General features: G+C 48.7%; 1 protein-coding gene across 2 annotated transcripts in view; it reads left to right on the top strand.

Annotated features, from left to right (window-relative positions):
- The window catches only part of RPTOR (regulatory associated protein of MTOR complex 1), a 324607-nt gene that overhangs the window by 228570 nt on the left and 70713 nt on the right, over positions 1 to 25324 (top strand). For both annotated transcript variants that reach the window (XM_086356543.1, XM_086356544.1), the window contains exons 10-13: positions 3060 to 3135; positions 9464 to 9565; positions 16601 to 16684; positions 17954 to 18064. In XM_086356543.1, the coding sequence (XP_086212669.1) occupies positions 3060 to 3135; positions 9464 to 9565; positions 16601 to 16684; positions 17954 to 18064 (373 nt within the window). The remainder of the gene's footprint in view (positions 1 to 3059; positions 3136 to 9463; positions 9566 to 16600; positions 16685 to 17953; positions 18065 to 25324) is intronic.

A 25324-nucleotide genomic window follows, 5' to 3' on the forward strand; every position in this document is an offset into this window, starting at 1 on the left:
GTGCACAGCCAGGAGTTGGAAAGAGCATTCCTAATAAATAATTTACTGTCTAGTTACTGTGTTCCTTGGGTGGTGATGAAGAGGCTGAATTTTCAGCAGGGGAGGCAGGGAACAAAGCCTAACAAAAATTGAGGTTAAAACATGAAGTCATACACATTCACACTTTGCTTCAGGCTGGGGGCGCCGATGATGAAATGCTCAGTGCCCGGCTCCTGTTTAATTTTTAATGTGAAGCCATCGGGGAGCCGTTCGCTTTCACTTTCAATTTCAGCAGGTCCTGAAACCTTGCGTTCCTCCACAGTAATAACCTGTGTGTTCCATCCCATCAAGGGAACCTGGCTGACTGACTGATCAGTGCAGATGGAGCCGGGCGCTCTTGGAAGGCTCTCCTCACGGCCCACTCCTTGGGTGCCTGCCATCTTAGGCCCGTTTCCTGAAAACCCGAGCTCTTGCCTGGATGGCACGTTCTCTAGGCCGTGATTCATCGGCAGCCCACGGCTCAGGGCCTCGCTGCTCTGAGCCTCGGGGGCGGGGAGCCCGGGGTCCTCCCTCCGGGGAGGGTGGGGTGCAGCTGGCGCGGCTGGTCCCAGGGGCTGTGGGAAGTGCGAACGCAGACACCTCCCAAGTTCCACGCTCGCCTGGGTGCCAGGGTTTTAAGGACTCGCTTTCCCACTTTCCCTTAGTGAGAATCCCAAATTAAGACTCCCAAGTTCGTTTTGATTTTACCCTAGAAAATGTAGCCAGTTTTAACCAACTGAATAGATGCTCAGCAGAGGGTACCTTTGTGCTGTTGAAAAGCCCGCCGTGTGATCAAAGGCTTGATGGGAACTCTGAGGTCCTCAGCCTGACCCTTTCCTTGTGTACAGTCAACAACCACAGGCCCCAAAGAGAGACCGGCTTGCCCAGCGCCAGCCTGCCGCTCTCTCCCGCCCCTGCCTGGGGCTCACGGCAGCCTCACTGCGTGCTGGTAGTCTGTTTGGCCTCTTGGTGTCCAGCAGGTCTTCAGTGCTCCCCCACATCCTCCTTCCTCCCCTGTCCTCCTCAGTGCCTTGAACGGAGCCCCTTGTCCCCATCCCCTCTCACTTAGGCAGCTGTGCCCCTGCAGACATGGCCCCTCCTCGCTCCCGGTGAAGCAGGCAAGACACCTCTTTCCTTTCAGGCCAGGAGTCTCCTCTGAGCTGCTTTTCTGGCACAGAAATGTGCAGCTGGCAGAGGACTCGACCCTCCTCAGTGGCTGGACCCAGGTTGGGGCCAGCCCTTAGGAGGTGGCAGGCCAGACAGCGCACACTCCTCAGACGATTGTCGCCCAGGGCCTGCTGCAGCTTCGTCGGGTTTTGTTTCGCTCCTTGGAGAGGTCTGAGGGCTGTTGGTCTCACCAGGGCAGCCTAGTTTCTGATACTTTGTCTAGGACACCCCAGCAGGAATATTATTAACGGTTTACAATTCTTGCCTCCTGAATTTGAGGAGATGGTTCTGGAAGAAGGCATGGAAGCCTGCTGTACAGAAGGCGCAGTTTCCTGGTGCCCCCTACAGTGAAGTGGCTCTATCAAGATCACCAATTGCCCCAGACCTCCCCGCCCACAGCACCTCCCCCATCTGGTGCTCACTTTTCTTCTTCTAACTCCTGAAGTTGAAACTTTTATTTGATTAAATTCAGTGAATCTTCATAGAGCTTAATTACAATAATTGACTTTGCTTCTGTCTTAACAAAGAGTAAGCGGCTCCCTCAATGCCACAGAATAACCATCTCGCCTGCAGGCTGGGCACTTATTGAGCATATGGGAGCTATTTATTGCCTGTACTTTGAGGCACTTTTGATTATCTCCTGATTGCCTCTTAATTAGATTGGAGGGGGAAGGGCAGGCTTGTGCAGAAGGGGCCAGTCTGGGCAAAAGAAAGATATTCCATATACTCGAAAAAGAGTTTTCTAGTCTTTCTGTTCAACTTCCATTTTGTTTTTCTGGATATTTTCCTTTTTTGTTCCTATTTTGACCGTTTATGAAGACCCATGAGAAAACCCTCTTGCACACAAACAGGCAGTTATTAGTCTAAATAAACCTAACGTGGAATCCTTGTATGTGTCAGGGCATTGTAGTAGGAGGAGACTGCCATACCAGAAACAAAACCCCATGTTCAGACCATCACTTCCAAGAGGAGCACATTTCTAAAAGAAAGGGAAGTCTGAGTCAGAGAATCTTTATATCCTTGGGAATCCACGCTCAGATTGAGACCACAGAGAAAGGAAGAGACTTGTTTGTGTCCACTTTAGAGTCAATGTTGGCTGTTGCCAGGAAACAGCAGGCCTCTGTATATGTCCCTCGATGTCATCCACCTGCTGAGGTTTTCACAGGACCCTGTGCAGGAGACACAATCAGTAGCCCACCTCACAGGCGGTGAAACTGACCCTTGGGAGGTGATGCCATGACCCAGTCAATGTGGCCTTGTCTTGCACATCTTGTAGTGGGTGGAGCCAGGTCCAGCACCACAGGAAGCTGGAAAAGGTGACCAAGCCCAGCCATCGAGAGGCTGCTGCCTCCCCGCATACAAGGCACCACCCATCTCATCCCCAGTGGTTTGCATTGCACACAGGTTCCCACTACCCACAGAGGGGTGCAGCGGCCACAAGGACAGGGGGCAGTTCTAGCTGTGGGTGGGCCAAGGGAGACCCTTTCTCCCAGCCCCACTTGCCCTGTCTCTGGTGAAGCGCCTCAGCCTGACCACAGCCTTTCATGGCCAGTTTGTGTGTGATGCTGCCCCAGTCTGGCCACCCAGAGCCCCAACTGCCACATTAGGTGGGCTCAAGTTGGGGCAGAAGCTGTGTAGTTAGAACGTGGACAAGTCCCTTTATTTTTCCTGAGCTCTTTCTCCTTTTAATTTGAAGAGAAAAGCTGTCATCAACAAAATGGCTTTAGTGCTGCCAGCCGAGAGTTCCTCGCCTCCTGTGCCCCCACTGGCAGCTCCACCCTGACTCACCCGCTCACGGGCTCCTCTGCTGTCAGGGCCCCTGTGGGTGAGCCTGTCAGTAATGCTTCGTGGGTCCCTGTCTGCTCTCTCTCCAGGCAAGCCTGGGACCTGGCCGTGGACATCTGTCTCTCCCAGCTGCCGACCATCATCGAAGAAGGCACAGCGTTTCGGGTGAGTCCCATTTCCCCCCCTACCCAGGGCATCCTGCTTGGTCCCTGCAGCTGTTTCTCTGGCCACCTGGCCTTCAAAGCCCCTGTTTGGGTGTCAGAGACAGCCCTCACCCACCTGGGAGAAGATTTATTAGCCAGAAGCTTAAAAGATTGCTCCAACCAGGGGTTATTTAAAGTTAGATTATGAAACAGTCAGCTCTTAAAGATGTCTTCTCTGTAGTGTTGTTGTCTTGAGTCTGTTTTTCTTAGCGTGCACTCCTTGATAGCGGGTTCTCAGCCTTTCACTGTGAACAGTGCTCGAGACTCTCAGCCCTGAGGGGATGTCTGGTTGTCCTTGAGTTCATCTGGTGTCACTCGTGGCCCCTGAGGCAAATTGACTCTCCCCTCTTCCCAGGGGACTTGGCAGCAGCTCACCAAGGGTCTCCTCTTGCCTCCTTTCCCCACACAGCGCCCGTTTTTATTCAAAATTTGCTCATTTGCTGAGTGTTTGCTGTGCATCAGATACCATGTCTGGGTGCATGTGGGTGAGACCCAGTCCCTTCTCTCAAGAAACCCGTGAAAAAGAGAACAACCACCCCTCAAGTTAGAACACAGTTAGACCCCCCCACCCCAACCCTGACCCCCCAAGGGACCAGGCAGGCATTCGGGACTGGGGGTAAATGGGCTGGGGGGAGTGGAAGGAAGCAGGTGGCTCCAAGCCGTCCCCTGAAGGGGATGGAGGGTGGGGCTTGCAGGTCGGAGTTATTGGCTTTTTCTCTCCACACCGTCTTCTCTGGTCCTGTTGAAGAGACTGCAGTGGGCAGCTGTTTCCTTATTTTTAAATGGGAATTATAGTTGTATCCAATTCAAGGAGCATGTGAGGACTGGAGGGCAGAGCCTGGCACATGGTACCTGCTGGACATGAGGGTTCCTGACCTTTGGTGTAGTCACACAGCTTTGACCGAGGTCAGAGGCACGCACATCTCACTGCAAAGGCTTTTCATTTTTAGTGCACATCACGGTCATCAGGGAAGCTTTGAACCTTACTGAGTCGGGGGCCTGGGTGGGGGTGGGGGTGTGTGTGTATGTATATCTCAGGGGGTGTATGTGCATGTATATTTGTGTGCCTGCATGTATTTTTGGGGTATGGGTGTGTGTGTTCTCTGTCGGGTGTGTGTACATGTGTGCATATCTGTGGGGGGTGTTTCATGTGTGTGTGTGTTAACCCCTCAGATGATTTCAATGCCTCCAAGACTGGGGTACCTGGACTACGAGGTCCTCCCTCCCAATTTTGTCTTATCTTTTGTCCCCTCCTTTATTGCTGGAATCTTTCCCATTTTATTATGAACGTTTTCAAACCTACAGCAAAGTTGGAAGAATTCTGCAGCAAGATCCTGTCTGCCCCCCGCTGGGTTCTCCACCAGCGTTTGCAGTGCCCACTCCAGCAGCTCCCGCACCTCCACCCACCTTTCCTTTAATGCGCTGGGAGGAAGCCAAAACTGGCCTTGCATCTTGAACCCAGAAGTGGGAGCTGGCAGGACCTTCACGTGTCTCCCACCCATGTATTTGATGTTGCCGGGGAACCCTAATCCCTGAGGCAGTGACAAGTCCCCATAGGGAACAGTCCTGGACCCCTGCCCCTCACGAGCTCCACCTACACAGGGACAGGGCTGTTAACACATGCACACGTGTTTGGGAACCTCGTTCAACTCGTGCTTTTTTGTGCTCTGTGCCTGATTTTCCTTTTACCGTCGGGGTGGGAGCTGCACACTCCAGGGTAATAAAGTCCCACTGTTCCATGTCCTCACCCCTCCTTCCAGTGCCAGGCCTCCTTTCAAGGGTCTTCAGCCTCATTTCCCATCTCCTGGATTCAGGATTCTGCCTCTGGGAGCAATGTCACCAAACTGTGATGGGGAGGGATTCCTGACAGAGCCACATGCTGGCTGTTTTATTTAGTTTCCATTCTTTTAAAAGCATAACATACACAGAGAAGACTGCAGGCATCGTACTGTGCAGCTTGATGAATTTACAAGTTGAGTGCAGTCACATACCAGCACCCAAGTCATAACATCAGCAGTCCCCTGAGGTCCCACTCTGGCCACTGCTTTCTCCGGGGCACGTGCTGCCCTGTCCAGTTTGTATTTTGGTAAATAGAATCCTTGTGTCTGGCTGCTTTCACTCAACACTATTAAATCTGTGCATTCATAGCTCATTCCTGTTATAGCCCAGAAACCTCAAAGCTCACAGTCCATCCTGTGGACCTCACAAATTGTCCTGACTACTGCCCAACCAAGATACTGGTGCCTGAGGCAGAAAGAGAAATCAGTCATGTTGGGCCTGTCTTTATATGAAATTTTGATATTTTTTTCATAATGGATTTTTACTTTTATTTTTATTTTCTTAAATACTGCTTTAAATTCCTTTTTTTTTTTTAACCTCAGTCACTGTGTTTTTGGTGTCCCCCTAAGTTTTGGGCCTAGGTGGGTGGGCAGGTGTGGCCAGGTGCTGTTAATCCCTTGTGCTTGGGTACATTAGTGTCAGGTGTGCACTTGAGGAATGAGATTTCTGGTTTCCAGTTGTGCATATTTTTAGTTTCAGTAGGAAAACTGCTGGATAGTTTTCCAAAGTGGTTGTGAGTCAATTTTCAGTCCTTCCCACGATATATGAGAGTTTGAGTTGTTTCATGTCCTTGTCAATGCGTGATGTTTTCCACCTTTTTTTTTTTCCCTTCTGGCTTTTCTGGTTCCATATGTAATGGTGTTTCATTGAGATTTTATCTTGCATTTCCCTCATGGATAATAGTATTGAGCCCTGTTTCATATTTTTGTTGTCTGTTTGAATATCCTCTTTTATAAGTTGCCTGTTCAAGACTTTTGATCGTTTTTCTTTTGCATTATGTTTTTTATCAGTTTGTAGTGGTTCTGTTTATACGCTGAATACAAATCCTTTGTCACACATTGTGAATGCTGGTGGTGGTTTAATTGCTAAGTCAGGTCCGACTCTTGCAACTCCATGGATTGTAGCCTGCCAGGCTCCTCTGTCCATGGAATTCTCCAGGCAAGAACACTGGGGCAGGTTGCCATGTCCTTCTCCACGGGACATTCCTGACCCATGGGTTGAATCCATGTCTCTCTTGTCTCCTGCGCTGCAGGCAGATTCTTTACCAGCTGAGCCACCAGGGAGGCCCGACACACGTTATGTATACCTTTTTTCATTCTGTAGATTTCATTTTCACTTGTTTGATGTTTTTACTTGGTGAACAGAAGGTTCTTGTTTTACCATACCCAGCTTACCAATGTTTTTCTTTTATGGTTAGGACTTGTACCCATGTAAGAAATCTTACTTATTATGAGACAGCCAACATCAGTGTGTTTGGACCAGGGTCAGCAGGTGAGAAGAGTAAGAGTGTGTTGATATGAAGTAATTATCTTCCGTCCCCAAGGTGACAGCACAAGACAGGGTGGACTAGCCTTTGGGGTCAGGTGTGGCTCCTTGTGCCCAGAGATGGCCTTTCTGCTCTCAGTCCGTCACGTCTGGTGCCTGTTTTCAGACCCCTTCCAACCCATCTAACACGTGGGCTGACCACCTGTGTTGGAATCATCCCCCTGAGGCCCAGGCCACGTAGTCACGTGACTCAGAGCCTCTGCCCACGAGCTGTGAGCTCTGCTCCAGAACACTCATCCCGGGCTCTGTGTCTTCCCCTCAAGAATCTACACGGTAGCTCTGACACACCGGGAGGTAGTCTTGAAGATTTGGCCCAAAACATTAGCTCTCTGTGAATCATCTCAGACACTCACAGGGCAGCTCTCGAGCTGTTCTGTGAAGTGTTACTTAAAATGCTGAGCCACGCTTATGCTAGGGACTGAGCTGGTTTGTCACCATCTCCGCAGCTTTAAAAAGCATGACAAACCTCACAGCACACTTCGATGAGAAGGGCTTTTCCCTCTTTGTCAGCTTTAGGTGAAAAGATCAGGAGTGTTTGTCTGTCTTTGGGGACAGAGCAGCTTCTGCAGCAGTGAACCACATGTTTGTATCCACAGGGTAAAACCAAAGTGCAGGAAAGGGGGAGAGGTGGAATTACCTGAGTTTCCCAACTCCCCTTCCCAGACTGAAGGTCCCCCTCACTCAGTACAGCTGGGGAGGGGGCACCTAACAGGACTATTGTTTTTAAACCAATCTGTGAATAACTCACACTTAACAGGAATATCACGTTGGGGGCTCCATTCCAATCCCCAGGTTGCCCTCCAAATTTGAGTAACTTCATGTATCCTGACTTTGCAAGAACATGAATTCCTGAGTGTGAAATTTCTCTGCCCAATTCTCACACGACATTGACTTCTTTACAAGGGGCACCACAGCTCTGAGCCCCAGGCCCCTCTACAGAGGGCATGGCAGGAGCGCCCCAGTCTGGCTCCCAGCCTCACTGAGCCCACCTCACCACTTGGAGTCCTCTACGAGCACATGTCCACATGTGCCAGAACCTGGGGTCAGAACCCACATCCCTGCCTTCCCATCCACCCTTCCTCTCCCTCTGGGGAACAGTGTGGGCAGAGTGGGTGGGAGGCAGAGATTTGAAATTCTGTTTGGGGCTCACAGACGATAGAGCTGCGTATTAAGTGGGGATGACCGTGTAATACAGAAAACCCAGCAGTCCTACCGCTTGGCCTCTTGGTTCTCAGAGACCTTCCGAGGGCCTAGGCCCCCTCCTACCTGAGCCGCTAATCTGAGGTTTCCCTGGTCCCTGTCATCACCACCAAAGTCATCCCCTCTGCAGGGCTTTCGAGAGGACAAGCCACCCTCCGCACCCCTGTTGCCAGGCTGGGGAAGCCCACTGTAACCTGCTTTTGTCACTGCCCTCCAGGGGCCTTAGACGCTGCCTAGCAGCTGCCCAGATATGTCTCCTTCATTCCTTCCTGTCCCCTCTCTGCCCTCCATCCACGGCATCTGCTGCCTTTCCCACCTCGCTGAGAAACAGGAGCAATAGAGAGAGCCTCTGAGTCCCTCCACGCCCATTTCATCCCTACATCCCCTCCTATCTGTGTCCCTCCCGGAGGGCTCCTGCTCCCTGGTGCCTACCTGCCAGGGCTCTCGCCCAGTACCTTCTTCTCCATCAGCAATTCCCCCTCTTACAAAATATGCCCTTTTCTCCCACCTTTAGAAAGAAATGCCTGGTCACATGATCCTATCCGATCCCTTCCCCTTTGCAGCCAGATTCCTGCAAAAAACTATTCTTGAGTCTCTAAATCATCTTCCCTTCTGTTTGAACCTAGTCCAGTTGTCCTTCTGCCCACTACCACAGCCCCCCCAGAACATTCTTAGTAGTCAGTCTCCAGGGCCCTCATGTCATGGTCAGCCCTGGACCTTGGTCCTGCCTGACCCTCAACATCATGACATGCTGGTGCCAACCACAGCCTTCAGCTAAATCACTCTTCCCTGGCATCCTGGCTGCTGCCTGCTCCTGCTCCCTCTACTGGCCTTGCCCTAGTGTCTCCACCTCCTTGGCCTCTTGCTCTTGGGGTGCTCCAGGGCTCAGCCCGGGGTCCCCACTCTTTCTCACGTTATAAACGAGATCTGTCTCTCCAGCCCAGACCCGTCTCCTGAACTGCAGGCTCATGAAGGCCATTCTCCCCCTCCCACCCCACCCCCTGATGTCTTACTTGGGTGTCCAGGAGGCGCCTTAAACACAATGCATCTCTAGGTTGAGTTCTCCACGTGCTTCTCCGAAACATGCTTCTTTTGGTCTTCCCACTTCAGGTCACAGGACCCCATTTCCTAGTGTTTAGACCTGTGGTGGTGGTGGTTTAGTCACCAAGTCACCTAAGGTTATGGGACCCCATTTCCTGGTGTTTAGACCTGAGGTGGTGGCAGTTTAGTCACTAAGTTGTCTCTAACTCTTGACATTCCATGGACTGTACCCTACCAAGCTCCTCTGCTCATGGGATTTCCCAGGCAAGAATGCTGGAGTGGATTGCTATTTCCTTCTCCAGGGGAGCTTGCCCACCCAGGGGAACTCAGGTCTCCTGCACTGCAGGGGAATTCTTTACCAACTGAGCCACCAGGGAAGCCTGTTTAGGCCTGAGCCCCAGCGTTAACCTTACCACAACCCTTCTCTTACCCACACCCAGTCTGTCCGTGAGTCCTCTGACTCTGCTGTATGAAACATCCCAGCCTGACTGCATCTCACTGCTTCCTCTGCCATGGCCTGGATCTGCGGACTTTCGCCTAAGTGGTAGCCGGGCGGAGTTGGGGCCTCACAAAGACACATGACTGAGTTGATGGTGGGGGGTATGTTTAGGCAGAGCCGGGTGAAGAAGGGGGTCCCTGACTAACCCATCTTGCTTGTCTCACAGCACAGCCCCTTCTTTGCTGAGCAGCTGACCGCCTTCCAGGTGTGGCTCACCATGGGTGTGGAGAACAGGAACCCACCTGAGCAGCTTCCTATTGTCTTACAGGTGAGTGTCTGCAGGTGGACCAGATTGGCCCAGGGAGGGAGCCAGAGAACCCCGCAGCCTCCCAGTGAGGGGACTGGTTTATTGGGGCTGAATATGTGTGAGTGTGTGTGACAGCCCCCATGCTTTGTAGCTGATGAGTCCTTGCTCTTCCATGGCTCCCCTGGCGAAATCACTGCCCCCTCCCTCAATTAAACACTGATCTGGGTCGTCAGCTGCTCTCTCGTCTGCCCCCAGAGCTGCTGTCAGTGTGCTGTGCTCCGGCACTGTTCGTGGTGTCAGCATCCCTTCTCTTTGGAAGGATGTGAGATGCAAATCAGCCGCAGAGAAAAGGGGAGAGACTGAGCCGATTACACACACAGGCCGTCAGCACCTGTGCGTTGGTCGTTTCCGGGGGGCTGTGCCTGAGGGTGCTGTGGGCTGTCAAGTTCAGTCACCACGTACCTTGTGTCACTATTCTCGCGGCAGTTGGTGCCCCGCGAATGGTTTGGGAGGTCAGTTCTGTGGGTCTCACCCAGCTAAGTTTTGGGTTACTGAGATGGCAAAATACCAAAGTTCATCACAGGTAGGAGTTTTCACAGAACTTTTGTTTCAGTTAATGTGTATTTATGGGGCAGGTGTAGGGACCAGACTGTGATGTAAGGAGGGCTGTTTTACTCTTAGTGTCAAATGAGATTTAAAACCACTGTCAGTATAGACACCAAGGCCTGATAATTCACTTTAGGCCCTGGAAAAAGTTGTGTACAGTGGTGATGGGGCAGTTGAACCTTGGGTAAGAACTGTGGGCAGTTGTGGGAGGGGCCGGGCCGCAGCAGAAAGGGGTGGGCATTTACATCTGCACCCAGTTAGGAAGCAGGGTCTTAAATTCTGAGAGCTGGCTGGGAGGACCATCACCTCCTCCCCCAGAAAGCTGCTTAGGTTGCTTTGCCTAATCATCCACCTGCCTGAGGACAAGGCTTTGCCCCTCCTCCCCACAAGGAGGGCTCCACTTTCTCACCAGGCCACTGAGCACATCACACAGAAGCCCTGTCTGTCTTCACTGGCCCAGGCATGTGTTCTGAGCTGATTTCTGGCCCACGTGGAGTGTGGCGGCCCCCCTCCCCACATGGTCTGCTCTCCTGCTCTGTGCCTACTGCATGGTGGCCTGCGAAAGTGGTCTGCCTGCGACAGAACTGACATCTCAGCGGACTCAGGACTGTGTGCAGGACCCAGACAGCGAGCAGTGAGAGCAGGGTGTACAGTTGTGAAACGCCAACACACAGCCTGTCCTCGCGGCTTGATAATCAGCTGGGGTAGGCTGTTGGCCAGGATCCTTCCCTGGAGATATTTTGGTGCTTTTAATGTATTATGGCTGCTGCTTTTCTGACATTATGAAAAGAATGCAGAAATTATTGGTATTCCTCATGTGTGCTTCTAGATTAGTTTAAGACTATCCTGAGTTCTCAGGGTAAGCTATCAACAGATTTTCAAAACAAAACCAAAAAAAGCAACAATAACAACACAACAAAGAACACTGTCTATTTGGCAGGAGCCCACGAGTTCTCATCAAGTGGAAGGCCAACGGGCAGGGCTTTGGGATGGCAGTGGCTGATTGGGTGTGCTGAGCTCCCCAGCAACTAGGGTCCCCCAAATTTTCATAAGAGGAGACTGTGGCCAGTCTCCACTGACCTTCCCATTGTTTCAGTAATGGGATGGATAAAACCTTTCCAAGCAGGGACACACTGCCCAGCACTCTGCAACCAGCCAGGCAAACAACCTTGTTGTAAACGGCCCCCTGTTGACTTTTTCTTTAATGTCCCATTTACAACCCACATTCCCCCAGGAAAAGAGAAGACCCAACTTGCTAATACCAAAATGAGGGAATAACTGAAAGAAAAGGGGCATCTTGTGTGCAATCTTTCCATCAAACTTAAATCATAGTTTCCTCATCATTCTGGGGGTTCTGTCTGGGCTATGCCCCGCCTGGATCAGTGCAGTAACCTTGACTTAACAAGAAAACCCAACACAGTGCAAAGGAGCCCTCGCTTCATTTGGGGCAGCCTGTGGTATCTATCCGCTTCGTTCTCTTTAATTCAGTTATTTTGCCAGAACCCCGGCCCCATCATCTATCACTTATCCCCAGAACCTTGGCAATTCAGAAATGTTGCTGAAAAGAAAGAGAATTTTATTTTGTTTTATTTGTTTTTAATCCACCTTTCCTCCAGATAATTATCTAGTCATCTCAACATAATTTGGCGTTTCCCTAATAATTTGAAACACTGTCAGCACATCCTGTACATGTATGTACTTATTTCAACATTTTGAGAGAGAATTTTAATACAGAGACATCACAGCTTTTCCGTCCCTGCTATTTTTCCACTACCAGCAAGCGTTTTGTCCACCCGGAAGTTCAGAGGCAGTCACTGAGGACCATCAGAGTGAAATGAACTGTCCCGCAGGGCAGTGGGTCTGCAGCCCCTTGTGTAGATGTAAGCATGAGTCTACACTTTTCCTGACCAGCCCTGACATCCTTTTTCACCTTTTAAAAATATAAATCAAGAAGGATGGCAAGGAAGATTCTCGAGCCCTGCCACACCACAAGGCCTGGCCTGTGGTCTCATGGTCTGACAACCCTGCCTGGACTCGACATCACTGTCTGCCCTCCCTGGTGGCCCGTGTACAAACAAGCCCAAGTTAGAGTAGGAAGAATTAGTGTCATGGAAAAGAGAGGAAAGAGAGGAATTTTACAAGATTCCGTGTTAGGACCTTTCCACAAAGTCAGTATGGGCATTTCATTAGGAAACCCTCTTGGCTTTCATGGCATCATCTACAAAGAGAATTTTTGGTCTGAAAGTACAGCATTATTATTGGATGGCAGCAGGATAGTAAGTGGACTGTTATTACTACACATATTACCTACATTGGTGGCTCCAGGATCTCTGATCATCAGATTCCCGGGTGCACCAGGCCAGAACTAGAGCTTGAGAATCTGGATTTTCATAACCAGCTTGAGCCCGTGGTCCCAGCCCAGAAGCCTGAGTGTGCCTTTTGTGTACAAGGTGCATGAAAAGCAGTTGCCCTAGCAGCTCTGTTTTAGTTTCAGTGTTGATGTCACCACCACCAATCTTTAGTTTGGATTGCCACAGACAGAAAGAAATCCCAGTAACTCATTTAGTTCACCGACATTTATCTCTGTAATTTCCCCAGGACCTGAAGCACATTGAAACAGGAATTTTTATTTTTTAAGTGCAAATACAAACAAACAAAAGCCAGTTCTTTTTTTTTTAAGTAATTTTAATTTATATTGGCCCTCAATTTTGTTTTAAAATGTAAATCAGCGGAAGGAAGGGGTAATGTTTAGAAAAGCCAGTACCTGACATTTTCCCCAGGGCTCGTTATTGATGCCATTTATTTTCCAACAAAACATCAATACCCACAGCACAAAATCCTGCATTGCTGATGGTCTTTGAGTCTCTGAGACAAGTGAGCTGTCTATTGGTGCTCTAATGTGTGCTTCATCACTGTGGACAGCAGAGTCGGAAGAGATGGAGTTGCAGCGGTGACGGTGACGATTTCCATTTTGCTTTTGCCATCTGTAAATAAGACGTTGCAATGGAGACTTTTTACTGCTGGTTAGTGCACATGAGAAATAAGCAATACAAACTACCCATGCATTAGGTTTCTTGGCCCACATTGCCATTTCTTCCACTGCAAATTGCTGCTATTTACTTGAAAACCCAGAGCTTTATTCAAGTTGACAGTGTTTTAAATAACAAAGGGAATCAGAAAACAGAATCTTTACAAGTGCTAGATGTGTCTCATGTCTTTGATTTTTGATGAATTACACCTTATTTCACAAACCTAATAAATGAAAGGTTCTGCTTGCCCTAGAAACTTGAACCTCTGGTGGTTCCATTTTCTTTAAAAAACAAAAGAGGGAATGCCCTGGCGCTCTAAGGGTTGGCACTTGGCGCTTTCACTGCCAGAGCCCATGTTCAGTCTCTGGTCAGGGAACTAAGGTCCCATAAGCCGCCCAGCACAGTAATAAACAAATAAATAAATAGTCAATCAAATCTCTTCTGAGAGGTGGAGCCATCCTGTGCTGAGCATAACGGTCATCACGCTGTAACATCACAGAAACGGTAACAATCATCACACCAGACAGGCTGCATCTCATTTAATTCTGGAAATTACATGTTATCATCTCCATTCTTCTCGATGATGAAACAGAAGTGTCCAAAGGTAGTGGTTTAAGCCACACTGTCAGGAAGTAAAAGAGTCAGGTCAGCCTGACTCCAAATCCCACACCTTACCACCGTCTAACCTTGCCCTCCACGGCTGCCTTTCTGCCATGGTGGCACATGATAACCCACGAGTTAAACATGCAGAGGGATCAGGTCCTGTTCAGATAGGCCCCTGTGAGCAGCCCCCACATAACCTCTCCCAACAGCTTCTTTATCAGAGAATCTTAATTTCTCCAAACATTAAACGAACCACTTGAGCATCCATCTCAAAAGAGTGATGTGGAAACAGGCTTCAAACCAATGGGAGATGACATTTCAGTGGCTGAACCCAGCCACCTCCACCTCCCTGACCCCTGGGCTGCCTGCCAGGTGGACATGCCTGCTCTCAGCTCCCCTGCAGCCACGGGCCACACTCCCATGTAGGGAAGCTCCCCAGCATCCCTATCAAAAACCACTCCTCGGGAGCCTCGTGCTGCCGGGACCCCCTCCCCTCTTTCCACTCCCTCCAGCCTCTCTCGCTACCTCCTCTGTCCCCTACCTGCTGACCCTCCTGCACCCTCAGCCTCTTCCCACCTGCTCGTGTTTGCCCCTCAGAGGGGCGCCCCTCACACCACTGCTCTGGTGGCACCATTTCCTCACCCCTGTTCAGTCCCTCCACCACTGGCCACATCCCTGCAGCCAGAGGGTCTGCTTCCTGAGTCCTGCTGCTGATCCTGCCCGCCCCCCGCAGCAGGTACATGGTTCAAACCTCCTGTCCCCTCTCCTGCCTCCTGTCCCGTCCCTCACCAGTTCCTCCACCCAGCTTCCCCCTTGGCAGACCGCCCCAGGCTGGCTGGCCTATCCTGCCCTGTCTTTTCTCTTGCCTCATCCCAAACCTTATCTTCCAGCGGCTCCTTTCCCTCACCCACCTTCCCCCTCCACCAGCAGGCTCTGGGTCGTGCCTGCCGGCTGTCTTGGAATCTATTTCTCCCCATCAGTCTTGGCCGTGGTCAAGTCCACCCATCCTATCCTTCCAGTCAGCCTCCTGCCAGCCTGTTGCCCACAGCGAGCACAGTGGGCGGGCCCCTCTGCTGCTCTTCTGAAGAAAAGCTGAAGCCCTTAGCTTGGTCTGCAGGTCCAGCTGGCTCTGGAGCCTCCCTGTCAGCCTGCCTGCCTGCCTCCCTCAGACACCCCGCTTCCTCTCAGACACCCTGCTTCACCAGCCCCTCTGCCTGAAGCCCAGGAACCCCACACTTCGCCCACTGGGAGGGAGAGCCTTCAGACCCCGAGTAGGGAGCGGCCGCCCCCAGTCATCTGTTCACCATCACAGTGGTTATTGCGGTGTGGATGCGGAATGTCTGTCTCTGGGCCCTGCTGTGACAGGAAGGCTCCTGCTGTTCCCAGTCACCCCCAGCACTGTGTCCGCACACAGTAGGTACCCCATACCCACTTTGGATGGCTGGGAACACAGTAGGTGCCCCATACCTGATGGCTGGGAACAGTGGTGGGCAGAAGGGCCCTGCATCACAGGACTCTGTACACATAATCCCCATGTTAACACCATGAGAGAAGTCAATATAAATGACTCCATTAAAGCTCAAAACTTTGATATACCACAGGACAAAAGAAAAACATGTGGCTGAGGTTGTTCTTTTTCATTTAAAAAGAATCCTTTCATATGAAAAAGAAAAAAGTAAAACATTTAAGTAGGAAAATAAGGACATACCTGGCTGGTTTACTAGAGAAATAGCCAATTAACCTATGAAAAAATATTCATCCTCACTTGTAATCAAGGAAATTCAAATTAAAAGAGCATTTTATTATTAACTGTCATGTTGGCAAATAGTGTAACATGGGCTAATATTTTCCTGGGAGCTTTTAATTTGATATTTAATAAATCCCTCATGGTTGAGTCTTGTGTTATGAATTAGGAAATTAAAGTTCAGAGAAGTTATGTGCCCAAGCCTGCGTAACCTGTGAGTACCAGAGCAAATATGTCCTGCTGCCTGGTAACCAGCTGAGGCTTGGCAGGTGGGCAGATGGGCAAGTTTGTTCAGCTGGAGGACAATCTGGTGATATAAATGTGGGTGCTCTGACCCTCTAATTTTACTTCTCAGGTTTATCCTAGGAGGAAGGTGGGGAGGAAACCATATAAATGTGCAGAGATGTACCTGTTAGTATTTTTATCATAGCATTTTTACAGTAACAAAAATGTATTAATAATTTAAAAATCTAGCAACAGGGAGATTATTTAAATGAATTATGCACATTTACAGAAATGCACTTCTATACTGCCATTGGCAATGATATGATCAAACATATCTAGGGTTGTGGAGTAAGACTGACAGTGCCTCATTTACTCATCAAGGAGATGAGAAATACAATAGTATCATTGAATTTAGAACAAACAGGACATTATACCTAGAGAACAGCATCTAGGAGTGAACGGACCAGTGTTATCAGTGAATATTTTCTTAAACACCATTAGAAAGTGTCTGTTCTAATAGTTCCTACAGTGCGCACATCATTTACGCGCGTTACGCTCCAGAGCCGGCTGGACCTGCAGACCAAGCTAAGGGCTTCAGCTTTTCTTCAGAAGAGCAGCAGAGGGGCCCGCCCACTGTGCTCGCTGTGGGCAACAGGCTGGCAGGAGGCTGACTGGAAGGGTAGGATGGGTGGACTTGACCGCGGCCAAGAAATGGAGTGTTCCCAGCCTGAGTAAGGTGTGAGCCGTGGAGAAAGGGGCTCCCGCCAACCCGGGTAAACAGCTCCTGGGGATGCTCACCCAGGGTCATGTGGGGTACCTTGCAGTGACGCTGCCTCTTCTCCCTTCCAGGTGCTGCTGAGCCAAGTGCACCGGCTGAGAGCCCTGGACTTGCTGGGAAGATTTCTGGACCTGGGCCCCTGGGCAGTGAGCCTGGTGCGTGCTTCCTGCATCAGCAGGGGAGGAGTCAAGGGGGCACCAACTGAGGAATCAAGGGTCCTTGGCCATGCAGCCAAGCGTGACTGTGGGGGTGGCCATTAAATCCGCAAGGCCCCCATGGACCTCTCTTTGCACCTTCATTGTCATGTTGTGGGGGGCCCTTTCCCATCCGCTGTTAGGCGTCACCTTTGTGGGACAGAAGGTGTCCTTTAAGAACATTCTCTAGGGAGGGGCTCGCCCCTGTCACACCAGGAAGCTGGCAGCCTCTGGGCTGGGAGCCACACGTGGTGCCTGTTCTCCTGGAAGCAGCCTGTGAAGCCTCACTCACTGTCCTTTCACTCTGGTTTTAGGCACAACTCTGAAGCACTTTACAGTCATTCATTCTACGGAGAAGTAGAAACAAAACACTGAAAAAAATAGAGTCAAAAGTGACCCATTTTTCCACCACACATATCACCAGGGAAAGAGATCAAGAGGGACCTAGAGATAAAAGGGGATTCAGGAGACCCACCACCAGCTGCAGAGTGTGGACCTTATGGGGCTCTGTTTGCAAATGAAAGTTTGAAAGTTGGAATTTGAAAAATTAAAATTCAAGAAACAGAAAGTTTACATGAACTGAATGTTTTATATTATTAAAAAATAATTGTGACTGTTCATTTTCTAGGTGTGGTAATAGTATGTGGTCATATTTTCATAAAGGAGACTTTATTTTTTGGAGAGAAACACTTAAGTGTTTACAAATGACACTGTGTGATACCTAAGTGGGGGCTTCAGAATATTCAGGAGAGGACAGTGGGCGGGGCCAGCCAGGATGCCACACCCTGTGGTTTGACAGCGTTGAAGCTGGGTGAAGGGCACACGAGAGCTCAGCATGTTGTTTTACCTCCGTTGATGTATGTAAGTTGTTTCATTATATACTGTCAACCAAGAGTGATAATTGATAGTTCAGCAAGAAGGAGAAGAGGGAAAACCTAAAAGTTAGGAAGACTGCACGAGCTCTCCTCACTGGCCCACTTCCACTCCCAGGAGCCAGCAGGGAGGCCATGTGTGACTCAACATGGGGAGACTGGGGTGGAGGCTTGGCGTGTCTCTTACCTTGTGGTCTGCATGTACTGGTGCAGCCCAAGCAGGCAGGCCTGGGTCGCTTCCAGGAGAAGAATCGGAGGTCAGGGAGGACAGCCCTGCCCCTCCCAGTTCTCTGTCCATGCTGAGGGCGCCACATGCTTTGCTCCCTCCAGCGTGGGGCTCACATGCTCTCTTTCACAGGCGCTGTCTGTGGGCATCTTCCCCTATGTGCTAAAGCTGCTCCAGAGCTCAGCCAGGGAGCTGCGGCCTCTCCTTGTCTTCATCTGGGCCAAGATCCTTGCCGTGGACAGTGTGAGTAATATCTGTGTCCCCCCACTGCCACAGGAGAGCTGCTGAGAGCAGGTCGGGGGGCCTGGCACTGCTATCCACGCTCCCTCCTCCTGGCCTCATGCCTTCCATGGCCTCCCTCCCTCCCAGGAAAGGCATTGCTTCCCCTTGGCCCAGTCGTGGTCTGTCACACTGGCCCTCGGCTCACCTGTTGTCTCTGTGCACTGCCCCTTCCCCACCCATAACCACCCCTCCAGCCAGTGACCCTGCCCGATTCCTTGTTGACTGGTCTCCCCAACCAACTGATGCTTTTCCTTCCCCTGCCCTGACCCTAGCAACAGTCCCATGGAGGCCCCAGCTGTCACCTGTAAGGCTTGGGCCATAGTGCTAGTCACTTCTCAGCCATGACTGCCCAGCCCACGTCTCCAGCTCTACTCCCAGCAAGCACCTTCCCACCCCTGTCCTCATGCCTGCGGGCCTGCAGTCACATGTCTGCTGCTGAAGTCCTTGGCAGGACCTTGTACTCAGAATCGTGCTGAAGGCCAAAGGTATTGCAAAGCTCAGCTGTCCCTGCCCTCAGCACTGTCCACTGGCGACCAAATCCTCTGCTGTGAATACACACACCTGCCTATCACAAGGGTGACTTTTCAAAAAGTGGGGAAATCTTATGGGCAGGGCTGCATTTGTGTGCCTCAGTGTCACAGAGATTATAACGTTAACCCAGGTGGGAGGGGGCCACTGACCCAGCTGCTCATGAATTCACATCCAGAGGGAGTGGGGGTGGCCATGTAGGTGAAAACCAGTGGTCAGGAAGAGCCAGGGTAGGGATGCCAAGGTGACAGGAGGGCCAGGTGGGTTCTCGAGTTTGAACCTGTGTGGCGGGAGGGCTGGTCATGTGACAGTGGCCGGGGGTGGGGGGCGGTGCAGGGAGCATTCACGGGACCACTGGTGATGCAGCCTGTTCCCATTGATTGCTTAAGCCAGCCATTTTCACCTCCCCCAGCCATCACATGCGTCTCTGTAAAGTTGTGGTAATAACGCTTCCTACAGTGTGGTTGCAGAGATCAGGACCACAGTGTGTGTGTAGTTCACACAGTATGTAAAGCAGTTTTAGAAATTTTAGTGTGAAGGGAGTAGTGATAAAACTTCATTCCTACCCAGCCTGCCTCCGCTGTACTAAAGCCTTTTGTTGCCGATCTGAAAGCCTGGCCTTGGGGCTCAGGAAACTGTATCAGTTGGTCACTTCTACTTTGCCCTTCATCAAATTTAACTGAAGAGCCAAGCTACCACGTAAAGAAGAGGGCTTTTCTGGGGACGTTACTTCAGAACCTTGTTTCTCTCCCACTTCAATACCTTTGTCATCTATATCATGTGTTGAGAAGTTCACTGGCACTGTTCTTGCCATTAGGGACCATGTGCAGAGGTTCTGGATGCATCAAAGGGCGAGACGACTGCGACATGAAGCCCAGTGTGGGGAGAGGGGCAGAAAAGATGTCCCCTTCTCCCCGAGCCCACAAGGGTGATGGTCGGCCACCTGAACCTGCTTCTCAGGGCCACCAGTGCTCCAGAACACGTTCAGTCAACTGCAGTTCGTACTCACCAGGATTTGAGTAGCGTTTAGCACCTGGAAATAGAGAGTATCTTTATTTTTAGTCTTCAGAGTGTCTATTTCTGCTTTAATCTTTTTTCTTTATGTGAAAGTAGATGACCCTTCAGAACCGCACTTTGCTGCTGAATTCTCATGGAATTTGAAGTTGGTCATCTTATTTCAGAACAAGGGATCTGGTTTGAAACTGCCTCTTGGTCACATTTGTCTCCAGGGGCCTGGTTGTCTCTGGAACCGAACATGGGAGAGCTCGTCGAAAGCACAGATGCTGCAGTGCTCTAAGGCTGTCTCGGTGCTTATGTTCATGTCTGCTTGATGCTGGAGGAATTACACGTTTAATAATGCTTGAGGAGCTGTTTCTGGGCCCAGCTGGAAATGCCCTAGCCTGCAGTGTTCTTGTAAATGCCTGCAGGTGCTGGGACCGTCCTGTGGCTTAGCACCTCAACCAGTTTGTTGCACCTGTTTATTTAAAGGCAGTCATCCCACTAGGAGACGTTTTTAACGTTTCCAGTTGAGACTGAGTGTCGTTTACTTTTCATGATCACCCTGGTCCGAGTTTCTGAGAGATTAAAGTTCCATGTGTTTCTGGGAATTTGCTTCCCCCTTCCCCAGCTGGCATCTGGCCTCCGAGTACTCACATGTTGTGTGCCTCCCGCAAAGCTCAGAGCTCTTGGAGTGAGGCCTTGACATGGCCACCATGAGTGAGGGTCAGAAGACAAGTTGTTTGTGACAGGGATGCCCACCTTGGGGTGAATGAATCTGTACAGAGGCACGGGCGAGGTGTCCCAGCACTCTCAGCTGTCCCTGTTCTGGGGAGCTGCCCACCCTCAGGGCTCTTCCCCAAGAGTTGAGAAGGTGTGGGCCCCACTCTGGCTGCATTCCCAGCTGAGGGGTGAGTCTGTGACCTCCGCTCACCCCACAAGCATATGTTGAGCACATACTACATGCCATTGTGTGAGGGGCTCCTACAGGATTCAGGAAGCAGGAATTACCTCAGCCTTAAAGAAAGTAGGCTCAGTCTGGGAAGAAGGAAGGAGGGGAATTCCAGGCTCTGAAGGACCATGTGCCATTTGACTGAAGTGGGCAGTGTACCCTGTGGGGGCACCGATGTGCAGGCGTGTCTCCGGACAAGGAAATCTATTAACAGCACATTAGGAAAGCCCTTTCCTGTGGTCTCAGTGCCCTGATTATCTCCAAGGAATCTGGTCCCAGAGGCGTGTGCTTAGTTGTGTCCATTGCCACCCTGTGAACTGTAGCCCACCAGGCTCCTCTGTCCATGGGATTTTTTCAGGCAGGAATACTGAAGTGGGTTGCCATTTCCTCCTCCAGGGGATCTTCCCAGGGGTCGAACCCACAACCCCTGTGTCTCCTGCATTGCAGACAGATTCTTTACCCCTGAGCCATCAGGAAGCCCCCGAGGGTCTCTTCCCAAATCACCCACACAAGGTGCTACTCTACACTCACTGCTACATCAAAAATTACCGCATGTGAAGAAGCAGGAAAATACGATCCGTAATGAGAGGGGGGAAATTGGCCTACCAAAACTTATTCTGAACTCTCACAGATGTTCAAATTAGCAGTCAAGGACATTAAGTCATTAGAAGTCTCTTCCACATAAAAAAGCTCCATTGAGACATGGAAGATATTAAAAGGACCCAGCTCAAACTTCTAGAAATGAAAACTCTGATATGTGACATGGAAAGTATGGGATAACAACCAATTAAACATTGCAGAAGAAAAATTAGTGAACTTAAAGGCATGGTAATAAAAACTGTCCAAGATGAAGCACAGTGAGAAAACCTTTTATAAAACTAAAGGCGTATCCTTGAGTTGTGGGACAACTGCAGGTGACTGAATATATGTGTACTGGGAGCCCCTACAGGGGGCTGGCAGAAAAGAAATTTGAAGAAATAATGGCTGAGAAGTTTTCAAATTTGATGAAAACTATAAACCTGCAGATCCAGGAAACCCAACAAACCCCAAACACAAGAAACATGAAGAAAACTACACCAAGGCACCTGATAATCAAATTGCTTAAAAAACGACAAATTTAAACTTAAAAAGCAGTCGATAAGAAAGGAAACAGAGAAGCTAAGGATGATAGTGGATCACCTGTCAGAAACTATGACAGCAGGAAAACAATGGGACTGCATCTTTAAGGTCCTGGAAGAAAAACTGAACGTAGAGTTCACATTAACCCACTGAAAATAGCTTGGAGTCAAAATAAGGACGTTTAAAGACATGTAAAACTGAAAGAATTCGTCACTAGTAGATCCACAGTACAAGAAATGTTAGGGAAAGCCATTCAAGCAGAAGGAAAATAATACCAGGAGGAAACATGAATGGACACTAAGGAGTTCAGAGCACCAGAAAAGAGTGCTCCACAGATAAATGTGTGGGTGGTGGTGTTTTTTTTATCCTTGCCTTTTAAATCTCTTTAAAAGATAATTGACTATTTGATCAAAAAATAATAACAGTGTACTGTGGAGCCTGTAACATATGTAAAATGTATGCTAACAATAGCAAAAAGGTTGGGAGGAGAGAAACTGAGGAAATACTGTTGTTTGGTTCTCATACTTCTTTGAAGTGATAAAATATCATCTGAAGGTGAACTGTGATAAAATGTAGTCCATAAGCCTTGAAGTTATCACTAAATTTTTAAACTGTAGCCAGTTAGCCACCAGAGGAGATAAAATGAAATCATAAATATATACAAATAACATGAAAGAAAAAAGAAAAGGAGGGAAAGAAAACAAAGAATGGATGAGATAAATACCACAAATGTTAACAAGACAATAGATTAAAGCATAACCTTATATATATAAATAATCACAATGTAAATAGTCTAAATACCCAATTATAGGGCAGAGACTGTCAGATTGGATTTTTGAAAATTATATGATCTTAAAAGAAATGTACTTTCAATATAAGATGCAAATAGATTAAAAGCAAAAACATGTGTTACCACTAAGCAAAGAAGATGAGAATGCCCCTATTAATATGTCAAAGTAGGTTTCAGAGCAGAGAATATTACCAGGGACGCAGAATTGTTTGCTAATGCTAAAGGGGTCCACCCATCACGAGAACAGTACAGTCTAAATGCTTATTCACCTAATAACAGTATTTCAAAACACATAAGCTGAAAACTGGTGGAAGTGTGGGATGGCAGTAAATAATCCATGATTACACCTGGAAGTCCCAGCATTCTCTTCTCAGTAAACAACAGAACAAGTAGAAGTGGAACCAAGGAGGTTCTCTCAAGTGCTTGAACGGGGCCATCCACCAGCCAGACAGTGCTTCATGTGACTGCAGACCCCTCGTTCTTTCCATGTGCCAGGGGCGTACACCATGATGGACCTCGTCCTGCGTCATAGAACAAACCAAGACACATTTAAAGGAACTGGAATCTTACACAGTGTATTCTACAACCATAGTGGAATCAAATGCAAATTCAAAATAGATAATAAGAAAATCAAGGACACTTGGAGACTTGTGTACTTTTAAATAAATGATTCAGGTCAATTCAGTTCAGTCACCTAGTCATGTCCAACTTTTTGTGACCCCGTGGATTGCAGCATGCCAGGCTTCCCTGTCCATCACCAACTCCCAGAGCTTGCTCAAACTGATGACCATCAAGTCAGTGATGCCATCCAACCATTTCATCCTCTGTCATAATAAATAATGATAATATTTCAATTATAAAACAAAATTTTAAGAATCAATATAAATATATAAAATAAAATATATAATATTAATGTATAAATGTTATATAAATAAACTTATAAGCAACATAGATATGTTAAGTCATTTATTTCTAATTATAAGTATTATGTATAAAATAAGTAAATGGGCTGCATAAACTAGAATCTTTTGCATAACAAAGTAAACAGTCAACACAATGCAAAAAAAAACAACCTTTAGAATGGCAGAAAATACTTGCAACTCAGTCAACAAAATGAAAAAAAAACAACCTTTAGAATGGGAGAAAATATTTGCAACTCACCTATCTGTTAAGGGGTCAAATATAAGGACCTCTTACAACTCAAAAAAACCCTGACTTAAAAATGGTCAAAGGACCTGATATTAGTGAAAGAAAAGCAGATTAAACCCAAAGTAGGTAGGAGAAAGAGAAGGCAATGGCACCCCACTCCAGTACTCTTGCCTGGAAAATCCCATGGATGGAGAAGCCTGGTAGGCTGCAGTCCATGGGGTCCATAAGAGTCAGACATGACTGAGCGACTTCACTTTCACTTTTCACTTTAATGCACTGGAGAAAGAAATGGCAACCCACTCCAGTGTTCTTGCCTGGAGAATCCCAGGGACGGGGGAACCTGGTGGGCCGCCGTCTATGGGGTCGCACAGAGTCGGACACGACTGAAGCGACTTAGCAGTAGCAGGTAGGAGAAAGTTAGTTAGGTCGCTCAGTCGTGTCTGACTCTTTGCGACCCCATGGACTGTGGCCTACTAGGCTCCTTCGTCCATGGGGTTCTCCAGGCAAGAATACTGGAGTGGGTTGCCATTTCCTTCTCCAGGGATCTTCCCGACCCAGGGATCGAACCCAGGTCTCCCACATCGGAGGCAGATGCTTTAACCTCTGAGCCACCGTGAGAGAAAGGAAATAATAAAGATCACTGTGGGGACTTCCCTGGTGATCCAGTGGTTAAGAACCCGCCTGCCAATGCAGGGGACACGGATTTGATCCCTGGTCTGGAGAGATCCCACATGCCACGGAACAGCTAAGCCCGTGTGCCGCAACTACTGAGCCCATGCTCTAGAGTTCATGCTCTGCAACAAGAGAAGCCACCGCAATGAGAAGCCCTCATACCGCAACGAAGAGTAGCCCCTGCTCGCTGCAACTAGAGAAAGCCCGAGCGCAGCAGTGAAGACCCAGAGCAGCCAAAAATAAACAAATTGATTAATTTTAAAAAAGATCACTTCAGAGATCAGTGCAAAAAAGAACAGAAAAGCAGTAGGGATAATCCACTTAATCGAAGGCTAGATTCTTTGAGCAGATCAATAACTACTCAGACTGAGAAGGAAACAGAAAAAAGACATAAAACCCCAAATCAGGAGTGAGAGAAGTGGCATCACAGGTTCTGGAGACGTTGAAGTTATAGTGAAGGAATTTATGAACTTGATGCCAGAGCTTTTGATAGTTTTGATGAAATTAACTCCTTGAATGACACAGCTGCTCCCTTAAGAAGACAGATAATCTGAATAGCACTGTATCTAGTTTTAAAATTCAATTTGTGATTTAAAACTTCCCTGCAAAGAAAGCTCCAGGTTCAGATGGCTTCATTGTTGAGTTCTACCCAATCGTTAATGAAATATATAGATGGCAAAGAAGCATCTTCCCATATCATCCTATGAGATTTGCCTTGCCTTGATACCAAAAGCCAGATTAAGAAAACTACAATCAGTATCCTTGGTGAAGACAGATGCAAAAATTGTAAATCAAAATTTAGCAAATCAGAGTCAACAATATATTTAAAAAAGATTATACATCATGCAGAGATATCATTTGGCCAACGAAGGGTTTGCTATCATCTTTGTTTTTTTAATGTTGAGGTTTAAGCCAGCTTTTTTACTCTCTTCTTTTACTTTCATCAAATTTGTTATCATTTCTGCTCATTAACAAGATCAAGAGAAGGGAGATAGCAAAATATTTCTGTTAACTA

Source organism: Bos grunniens, chromosome 19 (assembly GCF_055505025.1).
Source record: "Bos grunniens cultivar Pamir isolate PY7600 chromosome 19, Bosgru_T2T1.0, whole genome shotgun sequence".
Lineage (NCBI taxonomy): Eukaryota > Metazoa > Chordata > Mammalia > Artiodactyla > Bovidae > Bos > Bos grunniens.